Source organism: Hyalella azteca, unplaced genomic scaffold (genome assembly GCF_000764305.2).
Source record: "Hyalella azteca isolate HAZT.00-mixed unplaced genomic scaffold, Hazt_2.0.2 contig12761, whole genome shotgun sequence".
NCBI classification, from domain to species: Eukaryota; Metazoa; Arthropoda; class Malacostraca; order Amphipoda; family Hyalellidae; genus Hyalella; species Hyalella azteca.
The window spans coordinates 88,482-105,830 of record NW_025942709.1 but is presented as its reverse complement, the minus strand read 5'-3'; the positions used below and the strand labels follow the sequence as shown (position 1 = coordinate 105,830).

Genomic DNA, 17,349 nt, shown 5'->3' with positions numbered 1-17,349 from the left:
TCATGTTTAACAAAATAAAATTATGTGAGCTTATTGTCGCATATTGAATTTTGTAGCATGGTAAATAAGTTGAGATTACGGTGTACTGAAATTAAATTTTCGAATTTATGAATTACTAAGACGCTATTTTTAAAATTGTTTTGAGGTTGATTTTTCGATGGTTGATTGTCCTTTACATGCCCATGCAATGTTACATTGCAAATCATTGATGTGGTGAAATTTTCAGTTATGAGATTACTTGTTTATAATTATAAGTGGGTTAAATGGCTGGATCGTGACCGCTGGCTGTGTGCAGATGGCGAGGCGGATGAAGCGATGCGGGCGTCGCTCATCCGCGCGGTGCTGGACGTGAACGCCTCCGTGGCCGCCACCCGCGCCCTCGGTGGCCTCCTAAGGTGCGTGGCCTCCTCAGGTGCGTGGCCTGCAACATTACCATTAATCTATTCTCATTGTGTACGTCGAACTAATTTAAAATTGGAAATTTGAACAATTTAAAGTGTGCGCTAGAATATTATATGCACTGTGTGATTTTTTTCATTTAACGACGAAAATAACCTCACCAATAGCCTCCATACTCACCACTCACATCATTACTCACCACTCACCTATATACTGACCACTCACCTCTATACTCACCACTCACCTCTATACTCACCACTCACATCATTACTCACCACTCACCCCTGCTGCAGGCTGCTGGACAGGCGAGGCGCTGAGCTGCTGCCTGCAGACACCATCCTGGACGGCACGCCTGTGCTGGGCCTGCAGCCCTACGTGCTGTGAGTGCTGGGCCTGCAGCCCTACGTGCTGTGAGTGCTGGGCCTGCAGCCTACGTACGGTGAGTGCTGGGCCTGCAGCCCTACGTGCTGTGAGTGCTGGGCCTGCAGCCTACGTACGGTGACATGTATCTATTGTGACGTGTTCGCGTGTAACATGTTATGTCTAACATGTTGTGTCTTACGTATTCACGTGTCCCAACAGCCCGGACACGTGCTACATGGACGCGGAAAGTATTGCTGCGCTGCAGTTACTGGCGGAGGACGAACCCATCAACCGCGTCAGTAGGGCCACTGCTGGCGCTCAGGACCTCTCCCTGCTGACACTGCTTGCCAGGACTGCCAGTCCGCTGGCAATGCCTCTTCTCAGGTGAACCTTCCATTTATTTAGATTTTCTTCTAGATGAATGATGTGAATGGCCGTCCTTTGATAATATCCTTTCGAAGTTAGGTAGACCTTTCATTTAATTTTATGCATTTTTTCTGGATGAATGCTTTGAATGGCCGTCCTTTGATAATGTCCTTTCGAAGTTAGACCTTTCATTTAATTAAATACATTTTTTTCTGGATGAATGCTTTGAATGGCCGTCTTTTGATAATGTCCATTCGAAGTTAGACCTTTCATTTATTTACGGCTGCTCTGCATGAATATACTGATTTAAATGACTGGGCTGCGCCCTCGGCATCGCAATGATTTGTGTGACGGAATCGACCATAATTTCAAACAGAATTTTCAATTGGTCATCTGTTTTTCATTAACAGGGTTTTTTTCATATTGAACGAGCAGCCGGTATTTTATATGAAAATTCTACATTTTAATAGAAAAAATTGTTCTTATTTCGAATTTTTTTCACATGTCAGTTATACTTAACTTTTTATGAAATTCATGTTTTAACCATGTAATCGATTGTAATAATGTTAATTGGATGAGATTATCGGAACTAAAATTCATTTGAACACTAAATTAATATAAATTTATAAATTTAGTTATATTTAAATGAAGAAATATTTAAATTTAGATAAATTTGTTGCACTAGACGCGTGTTGCTGCGGCCACTGGTGTGCCGTAGGACGCTGGAGTGGCGCTACGACCTGGTGCAGTGGGCGCAGCAGCCGCGCAACGCTGCTACTGTCGCCCAGCTCCTCGCCTGCCTCAAGAATATCGCCCATGTCCAGGTGCACAGAGCAGGTTTTTTCTTATATATTGCGTTTTGTAACTAATTCTTTGCTTTTATATCTGGATTCATATGGTATTACCCTTAACAATCAGCTCAAGGATTACTATCTTACTCTCCTATCAGAAATGGGCGCACTATCCATTACTGATGGATTAATGGCTTCATCCTTTACTAGGGGGAAAACCAAAGCACATTCCAGTCTTGAAAAATGAGCTTCAGAGTGAGAAATTGGTCATTTTACCCATCATTCTTAGTCTAACCTTATATTGAAATTGTTCGATGTTACTATCAGATGTTTAACATTTCCCATTCAACATTTGATAGTTATATTGTATAACTGTAGTGACATATCCATTGTTGCTGCTTATTCGATGTTGCAGCTGATTTGTATTGACATAATACATTTGTTGCAGCAGCTCATTATTACCATAGTAATAATAAACCTAGTAAGGTGCTTAATTTTTTATGTTAATGTACTGACACATAGCATGATTTTACAGCTGCTCATTATTACCATAGTGATAATAAACCTAGTAATGTGCTTAATTTTTATGTTACTGTACTAACACATAGCATGATTTTACAGCTGCTCATTATTACCATACTAATAACAAACTTAGTAAGGTGCTTAATTTCTGTGGTACTATACTGACATAGCATGGTTTTACAGCTGATCCTGTGTCGGCTGCAACGCGCGTGTCTGTCGCCCCGAGACTGGCGGTCGCTGTACCGGACGCTCTTCAGCCTCACACTTATAGGCGAACTGTGCCGCAACGAGGGGGACAACGTGCACCTGCTGCATCAGGTGCTTAATGTGTGCATCTGCTGCGTCAGGTGCTTAATGTGTACCCCTGCTGCGTCAGGTTCTTACTGTGTACCCCTGCTGCATCAGGTGCTTAATGTGTGCTGCACCTGCTGCATCAGGTGCTTACTGTGTGTACCTGCTGCATCAGGTGCTTACTTTTTTTTCTGTCCACCGTCGGATACAAGCGCATAGGCATTACACGTGTCGGAAAGAAATATATTATAAAATACTCTACTATATTATACTATTGTATACTATGTGTGTACTATTTTATCTTATACTATTGTATACTAATGTGTGTGCGCTAGCAGATCGGCGCGAGCGCCACGGAGGAGCTTCACCGCGCCGCGTTCCTCATCCAGCGCGTGCTGGACTTCGAGGCTGCGGAGCGCGACGGCAGATTTGTTGTTAGGCCTGGCGTCGACACGCAGCTGGATGCCAGTCAGCTTAATTATTTGTTATTATTTAAATTTTAAGCTCGCAACACAGGCCGGCAGCTCATTTTTTTGTTACCTATCATTAAGGTATTAAGCCCGTAACACAGGCACTTAGATTAGTTCATTAGTTCTTAAGTCCTAACTCAGCCAGTCAGATTAATAAAAATTCAAAATATCAGGCCTATAACACAGGCAGTGTTTGTGTAATGTTTTGCAGCTTCGTTCACTAGTCAAGATTTGGATCTTTATTTTCTGACTGCATCGCTACCTCAAGCTGAAGTAAACAATTCTGTGTTCGGAAACTGACCGAAGTTCATAATCGATATTGGATCAATTATTAACGAATTGAATTGCTGCGCCCACTTAATGGCTATGAACTTATAAACTCTGATTCATAGAGGTTTATTCAGCCTAATTTTATTCAGCCTAAAATTTTTTTATTCAGCCTAACTGAAAACATTACTCACTGCAAGTACGCTGGAATTTTAATATTTGCAAGTACGCTGAATTCAATATTTTAATTCTTCGTACGAATTAAGTAGATACAATGTGAAAAATGAATTACATAACTGATTATGATGAAGAATGAACTATTAAATGATTGGCGTTACAGAGAAGCAGCACTTCAATGGCGTGGGCTCCATCATGCAGCCCGTGGCGCGTCTCGAGCTGGAGCGCCTCCCTCCACAGGTCACTATTACTATTGTGACATTTACTTAGGGTGCCATTATCTTATGCTGGCATTCTCTTGTAGTGGAATTTGTCTAAACAATCACGGAAACTCATTGTACTTCCTGAAGACGTACTGATGATTACGGCTGCTCTCTTCGACAGCGTTTCTAACTGGTTGATTTCATCGTTAATTTCAAGCCTTTGCCTCTGTAGAAGCTGGTCGTTCTAGTGCAGATTTCTTGTAAAATCGAAGCAAAAATTTAGCAACATTTGTTTATAATTATATTCACTTTTTCATTGGTGATAGAAAAAAAAATATGGCTAGGTCAGGGTGACCCAGTGGTTGGTCAGGGTGGCCCAGTGGTTAAAGTTCAGAGTACCAAGATTGGAGCAGAGAGGCGCGGGTTCGATCCCAGCTCTGCGCGCCAATTTCTGGTCAGAATCGGCGAGGAGGCCGAGCGGTTAGGCACAGCAAAATTGTAGCAGTGAGTTGCGAGTTCAAGCCCGCAAAATGCTGTGAATGTTCTGCGATGTTCAGAATCGGCGAAAGGCCTACGGCCTAATAAACGCTGAAACCGCTATTATTATAGGTCTATCCCAAGCGGTGGTATCTAATCCGGCAACAGTTGCATGTCATTTTTGGTTGTTCATGTTTCGTATGTTTTCATTATTGCGTGGAAGTCTGGGGAGGAAATAATGCGTATAAAATTGGATCAAATAACGGATGTTTCTTCTATCCGTAAATGGGTTAAACGATAGATATTTTTTAAACGTTTTTCTTAGCTTAGCTTCGCGTTTGTTTGTTTGTTGTTAAAATTGACAACGAAAATTAGCCCACTTCTGATTGCTCTAGAGATCTGAAATTCGGCATGCAGGCTATTTTCGCCTAACAATTTCAGATACAATCATAAAAACTTGCAATTAGAGACCTAAATTAGCTTAATCGAATAAAGTATATATATATAGTATATATATGACATGCGGGCGCTGACGTTATAGACGAGCAGGCGCTGACGCTGCGTATCATCGATACGTACGTCAAGTCATGCTTTTTAGTCCGTGCAGCAACGGACTAAAAAGGAGAAAATGGGCAGATTTATGATTAAAGCGAAAAGCACACAACACACGAATTTTGGAAATTTGATGTTGAACGTACAGCCCGACCCACGTTTTTTTGGGGCGAACCATAATTTATTTTCTACTTTGTAGTCCGCAAGAAAAACGTGTTTTTTAAAAAAGTATTTTTAAGTATTTTATTATCAATGATTACACGTTGACCTGCGGGCTGATCACGTCGAAAATGAAGTTGCATTCATGCTGAAGGTTAAGACTAAATATGAATATCAAGAATTGATGTAATCCTTATTTAATGTGTAATCCTTTGATAACGTGTGATCCTTTAATAACGTGTGATCCTTTAATAACGGGTAATCCTTTGATAGCGTGTAATCCTTTAATAACGTGTACGTAATCCTTTAATATCGTGTAATCCTTTGATAACGTGTAATCCTTTAATAACAGGTAATCCTTTGATAACGTGCAATCCTTTGATCATGTGTAATCCTTTAATAACGTGTAATCCTTTAATAACGGGTAATCCTTTGATAACTTATAATCCTTTGATAAAGTGTAATCCCTTGATCATGTGTAATCCTTTGATAACGTGTAATCCTTTGATAACGTGTAATCCTTTGATAATGTGTAATCCTTTGATAACGTGTAATCCTTTTATAACAACGTGTAATCCTTTTATAATAACGTGCAATCCTTTGATATCGTGTAATTCTTTGATAACGTGTAATCCTTTGGTCACGTGGAACCCTTTGATATCGTGTAATCCTTTGATCACGTGTAATCCTTTGACCACGTGTAATCCCTTGATCACGTGTAATCCTTTGATCACGTGTAATCCTTTGACCACGTGTAATTCTTTGATATCGTGTAATCCTTTGATCACGTGTAATCCTTTGACCACGTGTAATTCTTTGATAACGTGTAATCCTTTGATCACGTGTAATCCCTTGATCACGTGTAATTCTTTGATAACGTGTAATCATTTGATAACAACGTGTAATCCTTACGTAGCTTATAATACACGATGGTTATGCTGGCTGTGCAGGTGGAGTCGTGCTGCATATTTTACGTGGGTCACGTGGGTTACCTGCTGGCATTGCCTGAGCCAACGACGTTGCCCGAGGACCTGCCGCACCTCAAGTACATGTTCAGCGTCTCCGACTTTAAGCTCTTCAAGAGCGACCTCACTGCACGTTAGCTCAACTCCGGCCTGTTGACTTTATTATTAATGCCATGCACATAGTCTCGACGTGTTCAACGCATCCAGTCTGATATTGTTACAAATTTCAAGCACCGTTTGATCACAAATACATAGAAGGCCGAGTGTTCAAAGTTTAGAACATCAAGGTCGAAGCATCAGAACTGGACCAGGAGCTGGTGATGTGTAGATAATTCAACACAAGTGTGTTGGTGCAGTGCTTGACCAGGAGCTGATGGTAATACATAGATAATTTAACAACGGTTGCTCACGATAGAACTGGACCAAGAGCTGGGGGACCTGCAGCTGATAATATTATATATAAATAATACATAAAAAATGTAATGCAGCTGTGTTTGTGGCAGAGTTGGACCAGGAGCTGGGCGACCTGCAGATCGAGATCGCCAACCACGAAAGTCGCCTGATGCTTCGTCTCGTGCAGACGTTGCTCTCGCACACCGCCGCCCTCGTCACGCTCCTCGACCTCGTCCTCATGCTCGACGTGTGAGCGCAACGCGAATGCTCGATAGGAGACTAAATTTGGAGGCTGCAAGGGAGTAGAAGCTTGGGGGGCTCCGGGAGAGAGAAACTTTGGTGCTTTAGACGTTACGAAATTTTGGTACTGCCGAGGGAACGAAATTTGGGTACTACCGAGGGAAAGAAATTTGGGTGCTGCAGAGGGAACGACGTATGGGTACTGCAGAGGGAACGAATTATGGGTGCTGTAGAGGGAACGAAATATGGATACTGCAGAGGGAACGACGTATGGGTACTGCAGAGGGAACGAATTATGGGTGCTGTAGAGGGAACGAAATATGGGTACTGCAGAGGGAACGAAATATGGGTACTGCAGAGGGAACGAAATTGGGTACTGCAGAGGGAACGAAATTTGGGTACTGCAGAGGGAGTAAAAGGGTGTTGCACTGGAAGCCTAACTCGCGGGATCCAGAGGCAATTCCTTTGCATAGCAAGAGCTATTTGAAGTTTACGTAGGGAGGAAATGCAACATGGAAGCTGTGGATAGAGTACATGTGGTATGGACTGAAGTGAAAATAATTAATTATTTATTTTGCTGTTTGCGTTGGTGTTTTTTTATCATCTATTAATTTTTGTTTTAATTGGTTCATCTAGTACTCATTTAATGCAAATGAATCGCGATAAATGAGTCATTGACATAAGCCGAAAGGTACTCACATTTACCTAGTGTCTTCATTAGTCAGTATATGTTTAACTGCCTCATCCGCGAGATATCACGACACACAACGACTGCACTTGACTCTGAGATTTTGTTTACTGAATCTGACTGAATTTAATGCAGTAATTTTTGGTATTTCAGTTTATGTGCGTTTTCAGTTTACTGGCGTTCAGCTGCGTGGCGCAAGAGCAGCGCTGGGTGCGTCCTGAGCTGCACGATGCAGCGACGTTCGTCATGACGCAGGCGCGTCACCCGCTCTACGAGCTCGGCTGCCGCGACGCATTCGTGCCCAATGACGCACGATCCGGCGTGCCCCTGCCTCACCACGACAGCGGTGATGACGACATCACTGACAAAAATATTTCATTTGTGCTAACGAAGCCTAACGTTAATGCCACGTCTGTCGTCGACCTTCAAAAGAAACAATAACAAAAATGTACAAATATTTTTAGCAAGATCTCTGAAGCTGCGTAGTTATTATGTTGTAATCGAACTCTGCAAAGCGTAGTTATGACCATTATTATGTGGTTCTGTAAATAATCTGACCAATGAGTAGTGAGTTTTTTTTTACAGTATCATCTGAGTGACGACTTGTGTGTCATTGATGGTTGTTGAGCATGGATTAATATTATATATATAATAACGGTATTATAAGTTCTGAACGCGCATATATTCCCGCAATGAAAATGAGAAAATAACAAGAATATGTTAAAATCTTGTGTAATTAGTGACGTCAAAGGTGTCGTGGATTTGCTTGAATGGCAAAATCGTTGCTATCCTACTGCCTTGTATGAGGATTGCCTTGCTTTGGATCTGAATTCCGTTATTGCCTCCTAATTAATTGTCTTGACCCCTAATTAAATGTCTTGCCTCCTTAATTGTCTTGCCCCCCTTATTAATTGTCTTGCCTCCTTATTAATTGTCTTGCCCCCCTAATTAATTGTCTTGCCTCCTCATCAATTTATTTATGACCACAGGTGACGACGAAGTGCGCAACATCTGCGTGGTGACCGGCCCGAATGGCAGTGGAAAAACCGTCTATCTCAAAACTGTGAGTTTCGTCCATGGGCTACACCTTCGATCATAACATCTACCGCGTGTAAACTGTGAAGTGTTCAATGATGTTGTTGTGTAGGTATCATTTCTTCCTCGTGGTAGGCAATATGTGAAGGCTAAGAGTAGGGTGGCTCAGTGTTTACAGTTCAGAGTACCAAGATTAGAGCAGTGGGTTATGGGTTTGATTCCAGCTACCTGCGACAATTTTGGCCTAATCGGTGAGGTGGCTTGGCGGTTAAGCACAGCTAAATTGAAGCAGTGAGTTGCGTGTTGGATATCCGCAACAAGGTGTGAGCGAAACTTTGGTGCCCGAAAGGGTGTAACTAGTGTGCTGCATTGGCCCTCGTGTTTGTGCTCTTGTGCCGGCTGTGGCTGCAAGCGGACGTGTACTGCTGTGCTCCGTTTACAACTTACACCAGTGTGAAACTATGATATCCTCGTGTATGATAACTACGTCGAAAATCTTTATAAGTAAGTTCTCTGGACTCTTTGAGGATCTACCGACGTTGAATGCCGTGCCATTAATTAAATCTGACAGTGGCGACCGTTACTGTTCCGATTGACCATCTTTGTGAGTTCATCCATCTTAGCTTCATCGGCCCTCGTGATTAAAACTACGTCGCGAATCTTTATGAGAGTGTTCTTCTGAAATAGAGGACAGGGCTATACTTTGACGTTCTTCTGACGTTGAATTCTGTGCCTATAAATCTGTAATTTTTTTAATCTTTAAATCTGTGCATCTGGGCAAATTCGGTCATCCTGGTTTGTTCGACCATCATGGCCTGTCCGGCCATCTTGGCTTGTTTGGCCATCTTGGCTTTATCGGTCATCTTGGTTTGATCTGAAGGTGGCTGTAGCGGGCGTGTCGCCAGGCTTATTATTCGTCCTGATTTTTCTTGCTACTCACGTACTAGCGTGCTTGACGCCAACTACGTCGACGTGAGTGTTTTTTCTGACTTTGCGGACTATGTTGAGAGCATTCCTTTTGACGTTTGCCATATTCAGCTTTGAGCTGACTGTAGACGTACGTTACTGTTAATTGACCCAAGCTGAATCTGGCTGATATTCATGGCGCCGTTAGCTTACTCGGCTAAGCGACTGCTCAGCCTGTGGTCAGCTGCTGCAGCCCTTGATCCATCCGTGTGTAAGAGAGTAGATTTACTCTTCGTGTCGTCCCCCATGCGAATGCTCAGCATGAGCCTCGGCCTGTGTCAACCTGTAGGCCTCAAAAAAACCTGTTTAGCGTTCGTGTTGATCGCCACAGTGTGCAGCCGGGTGGCCAATTATCGTTCTGCTGCCTTAACATCCTGCACTTGACTGAATAACAGTGTTGACGAGTTTCGTCACGTATGTCGCTCGCATTCGCTAGATGTCGTCTTCCTGACCAATACTTGGCACGAAGCTGACTCTGTTCGCATCGCTCGTCTTCGCGTTGAAGGACTCCAGGTAGTCGAACGCACGCAGCCCCGCATGTAACCCGACACCCTGGCGACGAATTACGGTGGAGTAGCTACCGTCGCCAGCGAGGGTGTGCATCATACCATTCTTGACATCGGCGTCCGACCCACAACTTTTGAGCTGCCATGTGCTAGGTTCACCTGCGCCTCGGTTACGAGCGTTGCAGTCACCATCTATCGTCCTGAATTGGTTGCTGTGGCGACCGACTTTTTCGTTTAATTGAGCGATGTCTTCACCAGACTTTTGACCTTCCACGATCAGGTCCTTATAACCGGCGATTTAAACGTTCGACTGGATCGCGTCGAAAACTCATCGGCGTGTCAGCTGAACGACCTTCTGGCAACCTTTGGCATGGTTTGTCACGTGACCTTGCCGACGCACGACATGGACGGACTGCTGGACGTTGTCATCTCGCGTGCTGGCCTTCAAATTCTGCCAGTCGACATCATCGAGATCGCAATATCCAACCATCGACTAGTTCAGTGGTCGGAGCCGTGTCTGCGCCCGGTGCCAGCGTACAAGATAGTTACCTGTCGTCCGTGGCGCAGTCTCGACGGTGCTGTCTTACGCGAAAAGCTACAGTCGTCTCGACTATGTTGGCATGACTCATAATTGGCACTATCAGTCAACGACCTCGTACAACTCTACAGTGCCGAACTGACTTGTGCACTCGATGACCTCATTCCTGCACGCCCTATTCGGGTACCCCAACGAGTCTGCGACCCATGGTTCGACGATGATTGTCGGTCTACCGGGCGAACAGACTCTGCAATCATGCTGCTGCAGCTTCTGTGACCTCTTCCTGGCCAGATGCGCGGCACAATTATGTCGCCCTTTTAAAAGAGAGTCATTTTGGCGCCAGAGAGTCCCCGCGCAACCAATGACCCTCGAGCGCTGTTGCGTTCGCTGGATAAATTCATCGTAAGAGGTCATACAGTTGGTTAGCGTGAAGGAATTCCATGTGGTTTTTTGAAAACAAAATGTCTGCCGTGCGAGCGTCGTCAGCCGATGCTCCGTCGACAACATTTGCGTCGTGCGCGATCGACTGCGTGCTCCAAGACTTACTTCACTTGCGTCACAACCAACGAAATTATCGCTGCAGTGCTCGCGCTGCCTAACAAGCAGTGTGCCAGCGATCCGCTGCCGACGTCGTTACTTAAGGGGAATGTCGTAACCCTAGCACTTTTTCTGGTCTATCTTCTCAACCGCTGCCTCACTGACGGTGTTGTCTTCAAATCATCTTACATTACGCCTTTATATAAGAGCCACACAATGACGCTTTTGATCCCTAATCATATCAACCCATCTCAAACCTGTCGATGTTGTCGAAACTCCTGGAACGCGTTGTGGCCCGAACAGCTTCAGCTGTCCGGTCACATGCCTCGCCTCCGGTCTGCATACCGTCATCTCCACTCGACGAAAACCTCCTGTACTGAAGGTGCTTTCAGATTTTCTGCGAGTAGTAGACACTAGACCGTGGCGACACTGCGGCACAAGCTTTATTCGACCTGTCGGCCGGGTTTGACACTGTCAACCACGCCACTTTATTGCGTCGACATGACGTATCATTCGGCCTGTGCGGCACAGTGCTGCGATGGTTCGAGTCCTATCTCAGCAATAGATTTCGCGTCCGACGCGGGAACTCTGCTTCCACGCCGTCGTTGGTCACTTGCAGCGTACCACGGAGATCAGTCATCGGCCCGAGCTTCTTCCTGTTATATACTGTCGACGTATTGCGCACACGACACCTAAATTTACGGCTTGGTTGCGCCGCCTGACCCTGCAGCGTTGCTGGACCAGATGTCTGTATGCATAGACACCGTCACAGACTCTATGAGCTTTTTCCGGCTTCAGCTCAGTGCATCAAAAACCGACTTTATTTGATTTGCGACTGCTCGAGCGCCAGCATCAGCTTCCGGCTTTACTGTTAATATGTACAGGTGGGCGTGGTGGCGCTGCTGGCGCAGGTGGGGAGCTTCGTGCCCGCTGAGCGCGTCGTAATGAAGCCCTTCCATGCCCTGCAGGTGGTGCGCCCCTCCCTCCCTTCCGTCACCTCCGCCTTCTCCTCCTTCCTCCTCGAACTAAATCAGGTATTGCCCTCCCCGTCCTCCATTCCTCCATCCTTAGCCAGGTATTGCCTCTCCTACCCTCCGTCCTCAAACAGGTATTGCTCTCCCCTACCCTCCGTCCATCCGCAACATGACGTCCAAAGCAGGCTCATAATTTTCTTGCTCACAGTAAAGACATCAATTTGTCTTGCTGGGAGCTTAGTTTCAGCATTAGTGTTTACATAACATTGACAGAAATTTGAACTATTAATCAAATAGAGGTTGATAACGAGCATTTGTTTAAATAATAAATGTTGTACTCCGTAGCGATCGACAATTGTCCCGTACTTTACAAGGGGATTGCAAGCACAGCCTCTATGTTCTTGGTGATGATAATGGCTAATGTTTGCGCTCAACTATTTTCTAAAATGTACTTGTGAGATAATCAACGGAGTTCCCGTGCTCTACGAAAGGGCCGCGAGCGCATCTTTTTTTCTAATGATAATTGCCAGTGTCTTCGTTCAATCAAGTTCTAAAATATATGAAATAATCGACAGTTGTCCCGTGCTCTACGAGAGGGTCGCAAGCACAGCCTCTTGCTGATCGACGAGTTTGGCTCGACGACCTACGAGAGCGACGGGATAGCCATCCTGCTCGCTGCGCTCCAGGAGTTGATGCCACGTCAGCTGGGTCATGACGAAGCTCCACCTCATGACGATTCACTTCATTCCCATGAGTTTTCCTTTACTGGAGATGCTGCCTCACCGAGTATGTCTGGTAGAGACGTGCAACAAGATGTCCATCAGGCTACGCCGGAAACTTCTGCCATGATTGATACTTCGTTTACTACTGTAAATCAAAGGAAATTAATAAATTCTGAGCACGCTATTTCGGATGAGCCAGAAATTGGAGGTCAAATGAACGCTGATGAAACCGTCGTCGAGAAGAATAAATTGCTAAACAAGAACAACAGCAAGAAAATTTCCTTGGTTTCTGCTCCCTGGGCTGCAAGTTCAGACAGCGACGTTGCTATGCCGCCCGTTGAATGCGAGCTTGTGGTCGACGAAGAAGGCGCAGTGCAGTACCAGGGCCAAGATGGCCCCATGAGCGCCGCGCTGCATCACGACGCCGTGCACCAAAATTCATCTGGTAATTACCCCAGGATGACAGAGGGCACGCAAGACGATGCTACTAATTCCTCGGACACTGACGAACCTCATCGCCTTAGGGACGAGTCTTTGTCAAATTGTTCCCCTACGACTTCTAGTAGCGCCCACCGACCCGTCCACGCACCAGGAGCTGGGGAACAAGGAGGTCGTGACACAACCCCCAAATACGCGGACTTCCCTCACGTGTTCGTATCCACGCACCTGCTTAACCTGTACGACTACATGCAGCACCAGGAGCACGTGTGTCCTGTTGTGAGTGTTGCTTCTGCATTATTGTTTACCTCCATCAAGAATCTAGATTCTTTATATTACCAGAACGGGAATCGCTTCGCTCGAGTGTTGTTATTATAATTGCACTTCTATTGTTGATTTTTTACGCCCAATTGTCGTTTTTTTTTCTATTGTTGTAACACCCACTCAGTGAAATAAAAATTATATGATTTAAGTGATGATTGCTACAACAAATTTTTATAGCAAATATCATTTTTTATTGCTAGTACATAGACCGACCTTCGTCCCTCATAAAGACCTTGTTTATGACATTGATGGTCGACGCATTGTCGTTCATTTTCAGGTCCTGAAAACCGTGCTGTCGCCTGAAGGAGAACTCGTTCCTCTTCATCAAGTAAGATCTTGGATTGTTGCATTGCACTTGCCTTATTTACTTGTCAATAAGGTTTTTATGGAGATTTAATTCTGCGTTAAAAAGTAACCGAAGGCCTGGTGAGTTGTATACTCAGTTTGAACCTTATTTAAATATTTCTTGCCAGATATAGTTACTGCCACAACGTTCATTAATAGAGTCCGCATACTTGTAACGGATGCTTTCGTCAACAAAAATTATGTTGCGGGCCCCTCTTTAGACCCGAATTCCAGGTAACCATGATTGGGACAAAACGTTTCTACTACCGCAATGCTTGTTTAAGGTAGTGATGGCTGATTAACGATTACACTAATCATTAACGACATATCTTTTATCGCTTTATGCATGCGATTGATTTTGCAATGTCTGCTGATGACGCTAATAATTCACGATTAAATGTTGTCGCGGTGAGGCGTGCGTGGGCAGGTGCGTGAGGAGCGAGGCTGCGCAGGTCGCCAGGCTGGCAGGACTGCCGCGGGAGCTCGTGCTGCGCGCTCGTCAGGTCACCAGGGATTGTATTATTTTTTAATAAATGCTACCTAGTCATTTTAATGTCAATATATCTATTTTTACTGCGAGTATTGAGTCGGATTTCATATTTGCGTTAGGCAATTATGTAATACTTATTTTAATATACATCAGCATCTGCTTATCATTTTTATTCGATCTGATATCTGATTCCTGGTTATTGCCGAGAGTATCCGTTAAGAAGTAATTCGTCTTTAAATAATTCATTCAACTATATGTTTACACCTGAATTAAAAGTTTGTTATAAATGATTGTACTAAATGTGTTAAGATTGGTCATAAATGCTGCAGATCGAAGAACAGTTACTGCGGGGTTGCGCTGATCTGACGCAGTGGCACGAGCTGACGAGGAGCGACGAGGCTGACATGTGTGGCACCCTCGTGGCACAGCTACTGCAGTGCCAGCTCTCCAGTGACGCCATCTGCCGCCTGCTCACAATCATCGAACATCAGGCGACTCTCAGAAATTTTTGATCGCGGAGTCTTCTTAGCTCCACGTGGCATTCAAAAATTTTTGATCACAGAACCATCGTAATGAACTACTTGATTCATGTTCAATGTTGCTCATTGCCTAGCAAATATTTCTGAGTGTTGGATAAATGATCAGTGCTCGGATCGAAGCGGTGCGTAAATTTTGGTTGGTTGGATCATTCTTGTACCGGACAGTAATCCCGATTGCTTCTCTCGGATCTCGTAATAGCTGAATGATGGTTTTTGCACTTAATGACTCTGGTGTTGTTTTGTAAAGATGATGAAGTTCTTTACAAATGATAAGCACTGTTGTTCGTCATTCTACTTATGGCTTCTGAATGTTTGTTGTAATTTCTTACAACTCCTGATTTGTTTTGTTCATCTACTACTACTACTACTACTTGTTTTGTTCAGCTAGCGAGAAGCCTAGGAAATATATTGCGTTTCAATTTCAGTATAGGTTATTGGGAACTCACGAAAGTTTTGATCACAGCTTCGCGGTTTCTATAGATACTGAAAGGAGAAACATTTTTTATGTAATTTTATTTACTTAACAGCCTTCGAATATTGTAACCTACCAATTTATTCGGGTTACTTGTTGCAACCAACGTCATTTTTTTGTTTTACGATCAAAATAATTTACGACTTTTAAGTTCTGTTGCTATAAATTTTTACCTTTTGAGCTTCTTATTTGTTCTAACTTAATAAGCGTGTTTAAGTAGTTTGAAATTTCTTTGTTGGATGTATATGGGCGATGTTATTATTTAGATTTCAGTTCAATTATACTAGCAGAAGATTTTTTCCTCTAATCAAGATAAAGATGGTAACATTTTCAATATATCATTCACCGATAAAGCAGTTAGTCGAGCTTTAGAATTTATTTTATTGGTCTTGTTGGTTATAAAGGAGTATGAATAACAAACGTAAGGAAAAAGTTATTCACATGCTATATAATCGTGAGTTTCTTTGTAGGTCATCACGTAAGATGTTTAAAAGTCGTTGTAAAGTTCTATTTGGAAAAGGTGTTTTGAATATTCACTTTGAGCCTTGACCTGACCAGAAGACTTTGCATTTTTTTATTTACCAAATATGTTTAGCCAGGTTCAAACTTACATACTTTGGCTACTATGCTCTTTGGCAAATATGTAGGAGTGTGAAAGCTGTACGGGAAGTTCAAACCAGACTTTGTTGATGAAAGTTCGCAGAACCACCTTAGCATCGCGTTAGGTCTCCAATCTACAAAAGAATAACTTCGCTTCTATAGCATTACATTTTATCAGAGTGATTTATTAACCTTTTCTTTTTGTTCTGATATGGCTAAGAATTTTCCTCGACGCGCTAAAATTAATAATGATGAGGTTCTATGGAATCTATCTGCAGCTTATTTCACAGAAGCTCATCAAGCCTCATCGGCTACTACCGCTCCATTGATCTCGAATAAGGACATGACCGTTCAATCACTTCTCTCCTCTGTGTTTTATACTTTTAATTTACGAAGTGAAGTAGTGACTGATCTTTTTTTAATTAGTAGTGCAGTAATGACCACTGCAAAAAAAATTTTCGTATAGCGTTGGAACAATTTTTAAATGTAGTTTAGCCTCGAAAAATTAGAATCTATTATTTTTCTATGCAAGAAAAAAAACAGGTGGAAGTATAGCCATTTCCGCCACTGTACTGCAAAGAGAGTAAACAACGACTAGTTGGACTGGTGCTTGCTTAGCGCCAGAGCTGAGCAGCGCTCTTTGTAATGTAGCGACCGCTACATGCTCTGAATGTAGCGGGCGCTACTGCTACATGCTCTGAATATAGCGCCGATACCGTTACTGGAAATGTAGCGGCCGCTACATGTAGCGCGCTACTGTTAGTATAGAGGTAATAACTACATGTAGTGCGCAACATGTTAGTTATTACCTCTGGTAATAACTAACATGTTGACACTGGTAACAGGCAGAGGATGACAACATTACACCGAAATCTTTCGTACAGGTACATTCTGTAACTTATGTATGTATCATGCTGATTTTTAAATAATATTTAGTACTATTAAGTAAAATCTAAAGGCTTTATCTATAAATGTGGCGGTAGCGCTGTTGCGGCCAAACCTTGTAGCGGCCGTTACATGTAGCGCGTTCTTGCCCACCTCTGCTTAGCGACGAACAAAATCCAAACTTTATGTGGTCAGAAATTACTCACTGTGACTTTTATTTGTAACAAGTATCGATTTTAATTATAATTATATTCCTTTAACATCAATTATTCCGTGTAAAAATTTCTCCAGCAAGGTAAGTGACTTCTTACGCTGAATAAAAAACTTTTTAGTTAGGGCGCAAATTTGTCAAAGCATGTGACCGTTAGTCAAATCATTCGATTAATTATTTCTAGATATTATTTACCTTGATTTATTCTGCATGGTAGTTTCTGAGCCTTCATATGGAAAATCTTATCATAATAAGGTTGTCTCAATTTGTGACCCGGACTCCAAATTTCCGCATCTCCGGATACTGAATTTGTAGTTACGGACAATCAATTTAACTTGTCACCCGGGTCCGGGATGCCGAAGCTAGAGCCGACACAGCCGAGCGCAAGCCACACTGCCACAGCAAGTCTGAGCCAGAAGCAATGCAGCCGTTTACGCTGGCATG

General features: G+C 43.4%; 1 protein-coding gene across 1 annotated transcript; it reads left to right on the top strand.

Moving 5' to 3' along the window:
* The first annotated feature begins 2,776 nt into the window (after positions 1-2,776).
* LOC108683441 (DNA mismatch repair protein MutS) lies at positions 2,777-15,983 on the top strand. Its single transcript, XM_018172753.2, has 12 exons — positions 2,777-2,788; positions 3,071-3,200; positions 3,810-3,886; positions 5,988-6,135; positions 6,506-6,644; positions 7,494-7,669; positions 8,313-8,386; positions 11,790-11,939; positions 12,455-13,318; positions 13,641-13,691; positions 14,122-14,211; positions 14,528-15,983. Exons 3-12 carry the CDS (start codon positions 3,842-3,844, stop codon positions 14,708-14,710), a joined length of 1,920 nt encoding a protein of 639 aa, XP_018028242.2. The 5' UTR covers positions 2,777-2,788; positions 3,071-3,200; positions 3,810-3,841; the 3' UTR covers positions 14,711-15,983.
* Positions 15,984-17,349: the final 1,366 nt, after the last annotated feature.